Source organism: Tachysurus vachellii, chromosome 12, assembly GCF_030014155.1.
Source record: "Tachysurus vachellii isolate PV-2020 chromosome 12, HZAU_Pvac_v1, whole genome shotgun sequence".
Classification (NCBI taxonomy): Eukaryota; Metazoa; Chordata; class Actinopteri; order Siluriformes; family Bagridae; genus Tachysurus; species Tachysurus vachellii.
Window position 1 is genome coordinate 9,350,231 of NC_083471.1, and position 9,665 is coordinate 9,359,895.

General features: G+C 39.2%; 1 protein-coding gene across 1 annotated transcript; it reads left to right on the forward strand.

Moving 5' to 3' along the window:
- The first annotated feature begins 574 nt into the window (after positions 1–574).
- On the forward strand, positions 575–4,729 carry LOC132855024 (uncharacterized). Its single transcript, XM_060883735.1, has 6 exons — positions 575–678; positions 1,757–1,890; positions 2,163–2,459; positions 2,550–2,843; positions 2,997–3,151; positions 3,322–4,729. Exons 1-6 carry the CDS (start codon positions 575–577, stop codon positions 3,676–3,678), a joined length of 1,341 nt encoding a protein of 446 aa, XP_060739718.1. The 3' UTR covers positions 3,679–4,729.
- Positions 4,730–9,665: the final 4,936 nt, after the last annotated feature.

The following is a 9,665-nucleotide window of genomic DNA, read 5'->3' on the forward strand; positions in this document are numbered from 1 at the left end:
CGTACTGAACCTTCTGTGAACATGTGAATTGTGTTTGTATTTCCTCTTCCACATCTGTATACTGAAATGAATCACAATCACCCAGGATTCTGTAAAGCTGCTTTATGCAAATGTTTATTGTTAAAACTGCTGTACAAATGTAACTGAACTGAACCATGACTCTAATCATGTATTGAGATTGAAATTGTGGTCCAGTTTTTGTCGTGGAAGGAATGAGGGGTCCATGAGGAGGGAGCAGGGAGCAAGTGATCATCTACACCTAATATGCAGCTGATTATTTATCTGACTTTGTTCACAGCCTTCAATAATACACAATAATGCAATAATACTGCAATAATACACACTTTAATTCAGTGCAATAAACATTTATCCTTAACATGACGTCGTTTGAAGATCAGATCAGACACTTCAAACTTTTCCTCTGCTGTTAAATAACCTGAAACATGTTGAAACTGTGTAATTAAGTGCAAACAAGTATATAATATTTTAACGGCTGAATGATGATGATGAGGGTTTCCAAGCTTTGTATGGAAATATAACCAGAAACGTCATCGTGTAGTCGCAGGGATTAGCGATGACGTCACGAGAGTCACGAGACAAAAGGAAACCGAAAGTGTGGACGAGGCTCCAGCGCGAGAGCAAAGCGGAAAGAAACGTCAGGAATGTGAAGTTTACACGGTGAGTTTATTACACATATTACAATGATATAGAAAAAGACTGCAGCTTAAAGCAGTGAGCTGTGTTTCACGTGTTAATTCACTGTAGTGAACTCGTAGTGTGGTGTGAAAATCTGCGGTGAAGACGATGAGGTTTAAAATGGCGGCTCAGAATATAAACAACACAAATTAGCACAATAAATGTCTTATCATACGTGTTAGAGAAACGTTTTTAGTACAATCATATTGTTATTGACAATGTAAAGGGCAGGTAAAGAGGAGGAGGAGCTGTAATGATATTTATACTGTGTTTATAACAAGTCCAACACTGACACATAAACAGTATGATTGAGTAGCGGCACTTCCGGGTTTGGTCAAGTACCTGGAATGTGTACTGTACACTGTAAACACTTAAATAAACAATAAATACTTACATAAAGTACAACATTTTAGGAGTTCATGTTTATGTGTTTGATATCATTTACACGATTTAATTACAGTCTGTTTTGAGAAACAGCTCTGAAAATGTCCATGAAAATAATGAGTCTTGTTCTGACACTGAAATGATCAGTGAGTCAAACAGAGTGAACATGAGCATGGAGTTAACATCTCCACATCAGCTGGGATACAATGATATGGGGAAATATTTCATATGGGAGGAAAAACCTTTAATTCACTGAGTTAGTAATCATCATACATGATGTTTAATTAATCTAATGCAATGCACATGTAGTAAATCTGACCTAATATTTTTATTCCTTATACATTTGAGCTCTTTACTTATTGCAGAGATACTTTTAACTTTTTAATTAATATAAAATCCAAATGGTCAAAATTATATCTAATTATTTTGATTTGTTTAACTTTGATTATTGCTGATTTTATAGACTATGAATTAAAATGTAATTCTATAAATTTTAAGTACTCCATAGTTAAAACATTACCATTAAACGTTAGTTTTCGATGGAAATGTTATGCTCTTCATGTGTGTTCATATTTGTCAACCACATATTACTAACGTTGTGTCAGAATGCTGTGGTATACAGTAATGCAGTGTGGAGTTGATTTACATTCTGGTCCTCTGTTCCGGTCTCCATCAGAACCGTCCTGTTCCTTCTCCTTCATTACAGCATCCCTCTGCTGGTTTACTCCACTCAGTGTTGTGTCTCCTCCACCATGAGACATGCCTGCAGCATTCATTACAGTGTCCTGTTCCTCCTGACAGTCACCACTAGTATGATGTGTATTTTTGATTATTCAGCTACAAGTGTATTAGTGAGATCAGACGTTGATGTTAACCTTTAATAAAGCCTTACTTTTCCATACTCTTAAACTAGTATTAAATCAAGTTTTAGAACCAATTACTATATGAGGTTTTTTTAACCTCCTAATAATAAAATATATTTTAGTCATTTATTTGTTTTCTGCTGTAGTTTTTCTGTTGTGTTAGCTCAGGAGTTTGATCTCTCAGAATAAGACTGATGAATGTGTTTATGTCTCTTTCAGCAAATACACTGGCCTCCAATTCTGTAACAGCAAAACTTCATCAGTCTGCTACACTATCATGCAATTACAAATGTCCTGGTGTTGTCACATGGGCCATGTTCCATAATCCAGGCAATAAACTGGCACAGTGTAATAAGACAAAGTGCTGGTCAGAGAAGGGATATGAACTGTCTCATGATCAGTACCTGAAGGGAAAGATTCTTCTCACCATCACTGCGGTAGACTACAGTAATCGTGCCTTATACACATGTGTGTGTGATGGTGTAGATGCCTGTGATGTGCGTCTCATCATTGAAAGTAAGTTCTCCTGACTGTCAACCATTCAGAGTTTAGTTTTTTTGTATATTTACTTGCACTTTAATTTCCTTCTTTTATTCTGTATTTTAGCTTTGACATCATTAGTTCAGTTAAACCCTGGTGAAGCTCTGGTGATGGATTTGCCCATACCAGAGCCAGTGGAGGTGATGTATAAAGCCAGAGATTCAGCTGATTTATACGGTGCTCAGATCTGTACAGTGACTCAACGCTCACTACAGTGTCAACCTGAATACACACACAGAGCATCACTCAGTTACCCAAACATTACACTGAGAGACGTGAACATGACTGATAGTGGTACCTACTCTATCCGGGACAGGAAGAATGAGGAAGTCATTCATATATACACACTCACTGTGAACGGTACGTCTAACAGCTTATACAATGAGTGTTATTGTGGCCTAATAAATTAGTGGTATAACCGCTAGATACCTAACCCTGAAAAATTTGAAATATCATACCTCATGTACCTTTAAGGTCACACCACTTGTGTGTGTGCATGTGTGTGAGTTATAGTGGTCAAGCTGGAAACAGAGAAGGAGCCAGGGAGTCTTTGGTGGATTGGAGTGATTGTAGTTCTGTTGCTGATCACATTTATTATCGTAGTGATTGTAGTGATGAATCATCTTGTACAGCGTCTTAAAAAGGAAAAAGCAGAGCTGGAGGAAACTGTAAGTAATGAAGATGTGCTGCACTGTAGGGTTGTGTGTCTGTGTGTGAGTGTGTGCATGTGCATGTGTGTGAACAGAGCTAACTGTTTCATCATCAAATCTTTAAGAGATGTTTAAAAATATTTAAGAATCAACTGAACACACACTGAACAGGAGTTTGTATTTTACAGATCAAACTAAATGGTTCTGTGACAGAGCTGAGAAGCCGACAGAGATCTTTCAGCGATGCAGGACCATTGCTCAGGAAGATGTTAGAAATGGAGAATCTCATACAGCTCTACAAACCTGAATCAAAGAGAAAATCTCTGAGCTTGCCAAACCTAAATAACATCACAGTGGTGGAAATGTTGCTGAAGAAAAAGGAAGAAATGGAGGCAGTTGTACAGCACAGGCAGGACTTGGAGCAGTATACAATCAGCCAGTGGTGGAGTTTGAGAAGGCCAGAACTGGACAAGCTCATAGAACACTGGATAAATAATGAGAATACAGTTCTACCACAACACAATCACCAGTCTGTTACCCAGTGAGTATCACAGCATGTACCTCAGCCCACAGACATGGCCACGTGCTGCACCATCCAGAAAACACAACCAATGTTCTAACTGCTCTGGAATGTTTTCTGATTATTGCTGCTGCTAGCTGTTGGTAAAATTCTATGTCTCCGTATTAATTGTGAGAAGCCATGATTAATGGTTAATGCACACTGTGACTAAGGGTTAACAGAGTGACAGTCACGCATTTCGGTCTTTTCTCACGCTCTCCCGTCACACATCGTATTTCTCACGCAGAAAAACATTTTGACTATTTATCATATATTTAATATGCCGCAGCACCAAAAATGTACCAGTCCACACAGCTGTCTCTATGGAACCCGGCAGGAACCGGGCTGTGCTTGCCTGTCTTCAAAACTTGAGAGCCCTGGGTTAATGCACACATTGATTTCTATAATGTCTCGGTGTTAATTGTAAGAAGCCAGATGATTAAGGGTTAATGCACTTCTCCCTATATTTCCCGGTTCATGAGGCTCATTTATGGGTCAGCGGCCATCTTAGATTTTCACTTCCGGGGTTTATGTGACCAGGAGGCTGCCTACACATGGTTCTGAAACACCTGTGTTCTGCATTTGGGTCCTTACCTACCATTTTTGACACAATGTGACTGAAAAACAACCCCAAGTCATAAAGTTCCTTTATACTTCATTTTACTCATCATTATCTTGTGCAATTTTTCAGCCATTTAATCAGCCTAAGACCTGTACAGTTTGATTAATTTTATTTAATGTGTAGTTATATGTCCAGTCAAACAGTGTGTAACACGAACAACATTACGACTTTAACGACTTTAAAAAGTTTTCAAACATGACTGTGTGATTATAGAATGTGATGAAAATACTGTTCGATTTTGTAAAATTCAGGATTGGAAAGAGTTACAAGTCATAATGAAACAGGAGAAATGTGTATTTGTGTTTTTTTAGGTTTCAGCATGGTTTTTGTAGGTTTTTTATCCATGTGTACATGTTTAGGTGCTTTTTGTATGATGGATTGTTTTTAAGCAAAATAAAATTTCTATTTTCTGTAACTTTGTCTTTTGATATCTAGATATATCTGTGTGTGTGTGTGTGTGTGTGTGTGTGTGTGTGTGTGTGTGTGTGTGTGTGTGTGGATACTGACTTATCCAGTATTTAAGTTACAGAAGCTCATACAGTGTTCATATGAGGAAATCATGACGTATTCACACATTCCCTAAAATGATATTTTACATGAATTAAACCCAACCACATGACATGGGTGGAACCAGGGGCATAGATTACTCGGGGCACTTTTTATAAAAAGTAAATTCGTCCCCCTCACTTTTTTAGTGGAGAGTTGTGTTCTCCACACGTTGAGGTTTTAATGGAGAAATGTATATAAATGCAGAGCGATTTAAAATTCAAAGAGACAAGAAAGTTTAAGATTTAGACTCTTTTAAGAGTCTATACATGACGTTCACGGCAATCAGTCACTCACTTGTCACGTCATCATCACGCGCCCCCAGTACTGTAGCTCGAGTCGCACCTGCGGTCCGGCATTCGGTTACGATGAGCTCAAAGCGGCAAAAAACGCTTCACTCCTTTTTTATAAAAATGTCAAGCAATGTAAGTTGGCATATGGTATCTGAATTGTGTTGCACAATGTTTAGTAACTCTGCCTGTTGCTCTTGTTGAATAATTAGCAAGTTTTAATTTAAAGGATTATAAGGAAAAATAGCTGCTTTGACACACGTTATATAAACTCTTTTATAACGTCTTTTGTTTTAACAAGTGTGTTATCAAAACCCTTCAAATAAGAATAAAGATAATGTTGAACTGAGATTTTACAGCATGTTTAACTCTGCCAATTCTACATAATATCAAGTATGTGTCACTGTATGTACACGACAGAGACGAGGACGACGAATAGTGACATTAAAGATGTCATTTTAATAATAAGGAGCAGGTAAATAAGGTACAAAGATGTCCTTTTAAGGATACTGTCCCAGTGGAAAGCTGTTCTATTTCTTTCTTTCTGTTTTATAATCATATATAATCATAACGCATATAAAGCATGATTAAAAAAATCATGATTAAAAATAAAACCTGTCATTTACACAAGGGTTAACTGGAAAAAAAAACAGATAACACTAGACATTTTGTCCCCCCACTTTTTAAATGATGGCTACGCCCCTGTGATTGAGGATAATGTCCCGTCCAGAGACAAGCTGTTTCGTGTTGAGGTTTTGTTCAAACCGATTATCGAAAATACCCTCTCTAATGAATGTTTTTTTTTCATTGGTTGTTGTGTTAAATCTTACCCAGATAGTGCTATTGGAAATGATGATACATAGAGGGGAAAATAAAATAAATATAAAACTCTTTGGTCCAATTTAAGTTCAGACTTTAGAATTTGGTTTGTACAGGAATCATCTTGGCCTCACTGCCCCCTAAAGGACAAAAACCGCATCTGCAACATCATTCAAAAGTCTTAAGAAGCCAAGAAAAAAAATCCTCCTTCAGCCTTTTCAGTAATAATCTGTCCACATATACAAATTCACATGATATTTAACTCATAACTCAACTGATATTAAATCCCCAAACTGCACTAAAACAGAGACATAATCAAGTCAAGAAGCTTTTATTGTCATTTCAACCATATATAGCTGTTGCAGTACACAGTGAAATGAGACAATGTTTCTCCAGGACCATGGTGCTACATAAAACAAAGACAGAGCTAAGGACTTAGTAAGTAGTCCTAGATACATAAAGGGCAACTGTGCAACCTGGTGCAAACAGTGCAGGACAAGACAAGTTCAAGTTCAAAGTGTTTATTGTCATACAGTAAAGTAAAAATAAATAAATAAATAAAATAAAATAGAATTAAAAAAAAATAAGAGCAAAAAAAATGAATAAATATAGCTGCAAGCAACGATGGCGGGCCCTCACACGGTTTTTTTATCGCTAAACGGTGCCTCCCAGAAAACAATGCACGGTGGGCAAGTGCATCAAGTGGGTAAATATCAGTGGACTATTTTATGTTGTTACTGACCCATTTGGGGACTGTAGGTAAATGAAACCCCACATTTTAGACAAACGGGGGCGCTAGTGAGCCACTTAAGAGACACACCTTTGTCTGACCTTTTTGTCCACATTTAACAGCCAACAAATGTGATGTATGTGTCAAATTTCAAGTTAATCTAAGCATGCCAAAAGCCTCAAATATGCCTGAAATAAAAGTAAACTTTGACACAATGCCATGGCAACAGTGTTTGAGATATCAAAAATCTGTTCGCAATTTCGCATCTCCAATATCTCTGCGTCATGGTGGCCAAGTCTGGTCTCAATTGCATGAATCCCCTAGGAGGAGTATTTAAAAGTTTACCACATGCAACTGTTGTGACTGACACACTTCCTGGTGCCTGTTGGTGGCGCTATACCCGGGACTCACAATAAGCACATCGATGCGATCGGAATCCTTGTCCGAACATACACACCACGTGTCATCACAATAAGACATTTTTTGCTTTAGATATTAGACACTTTCTGTTTCTCTGAATTCGCCATAACTTTGTCGCCTCGCCATGGCAGCACCGTTCGAGATATCAAAAATCCCTTCGCAATTTAGCAAGTGCAATGTCTCGGCATCATGTTGACCACTTTTGGTGTCAATCGCATGAATTCCCTAGGAGGAGTATTTAAAGGTTCACCACATGCACTTATAAAACAATCCAAAATGGCCGACTTCCTGTTGGGCGGAGCTCATAGTTTAGAGCGCGAAAGTTGTTCGGGTCGATGAGATCTATATGCGTACCAACTCTCGTACATGTGCGTACATAATTGCCCGATATGTGCACCAATGTTTGTTTTTGCATTACAGGGGGCGCTACAGAGCCCCCTTGCCATGCCCGTATTCCAGCCTTTGCCCAAGCCTAGTGTCGCGCGACTCTGACGTGTGTGCCAAATTTCAAGAGTTTTCGAGCATGTTAAGGGACCCCAATTGGCCAATGTGTGGGGAAAAAAATATATATAGCTGCAAGCAGCGATAACGGGCCTTCGCACGTTTGTTCATCGCTATACGGTGCCTTCCAGAAAACAATGCACGGTGTTCAAGTGCATCAAGTGGGTAAATATCAGTGGACTATTTTATGTTGTTACTGACCCATTTGGGGACTGTAGGTAAATGAAACCCCACATTTTAGACAAATGGGGGCGCTAGTGAGCCACTTAAGAGACACACCTTTGTCTGACCTTTTTGTCCACACTTAACAGCCGACAAATGTGATGTATGTGTCAAATTTCAAGTTAATCTAAGCACGCCAAAAGCCTTAAATATGCCTGAAATAAAAGTAAACTTTGACACGATGCCATGGCAACAGTGTTTGAGATATCAAAAATCCGTTCCCAATTTTGCATCTGTAATATCTCTGCGTCATGGTGGCCAAGTCTGGTCTCAATTGCATGAATCCCCTAGGAGGAGTATTTAAAAGTTTACCGCATGCAGCTGACAAAAAATCCACCTTTGTGACTGACACACTTCCTGGGGCCTGTTGTGGCGCTATACCTGGAACTCACAATAAGCACATCGATGCGATCGGAATCCTTGGCCAATAAGACATTTTTTGCTTTAGATATTAGACACTTTCTGTTTCTCTGAATTCGCCATAAGTTTGTCGTCTCGCCATGGCAGCACCGTTCGAGATATCAAAAATCCCTTCGCAATTTAGCAAGTGCAATGTCTCGGCATCATGTTCACAACGTTTGATGTCAATCGCATGAATTCCCTAGGAGGAGTATTTAAAAGTTCACCACATGCAACTGTTGTGACTGACACACTTCCTGGTGCCTGTTGGTGGCGCTATGTCCGAGATTCACAATAGGCACATCGATGCGATCGGAATCCTTGGCCAAACATACACACCGCGTGTCATCCCAATAAGACATTTTTTGCTTTAGATATTAGACACTTCCTGTTTCTCTGAATCCGCCATAAATTTGTCGCCTCACCATGGCAGCACCGTTTGAGATATCAAAAATCCCTTCGCAATTTAGCAAGTGCAATGTCTCGGCATCATGTTCACCACGTTTGATGTCAATCGCATGAATTCCCTAGGAGGAGTATTTAAAAGTTCACCGCACGCACTTATAAAACAATCCAAAATGGCCGACTTCCTGTTGGGCGGAGCTCATAGTTTAGAGTGTGAAAGTTGTTCGGCTTGATGAGATCTATATGCGTACCAACTCTCGTACATGTGCGTACATAATTCCCCGATCTGTATACCAATGTTTGTTTTTGCATTACAGGGGGCGCTACAGAGCCCCCCTGCCACGCCCGTATTCCAGCCTTTACCCGAGTCTGGCGTCGCACGTCTCTGACGTGTGTGCCAAATTTCCAGAGTTTTCGAGCATGTTAAGGGACCCCAATTGGCCAATGTGTGGGAAAAAATAAAAAAAAAAAAAAAAAAAAAAAAAAAAAAAAAAAAAAAAAAATAATACTCCCGAGGAAAAACAATAGGGCTTCGCACCATTCGGTGCTCAGGCCCTAAATATAGCTGCAAGCAGCGATGACGGGCCTTCGCACGTTTGTTCATCGCTATACGGTGCCTTCCAGAAAACAATGCACGGTGGGCAAGTGCATCAAGTGGGTAAATATCAGTGGACAATTTTATGTTGTTACTGACCCATTTGGGGACTGTAGGTAAATGAAACCCCACATTTTAGACAAACGGGGGCGCTAGTGAGCCACTTAAGAGACACACCTTTGTCTGACCTTTTTGTCCACACTTAACAGCCGACAAATGTGATGTATGTGTCAAATTTCAAGTTAATCTAAGCACGCCAAAAGACTTAAATATGCCTGAAAAAGAAAGTAAAGTTTGACACGTTACCATGAGAACAGTGTTTGAGATATCAAAAATCCGTTCGCAATTTCGCATCTGCAATATCTCTGCACCATGTTGGCCAAGTCTGGTCTCAATTGCATGAATCCCCTAGGAGGAGTATTTA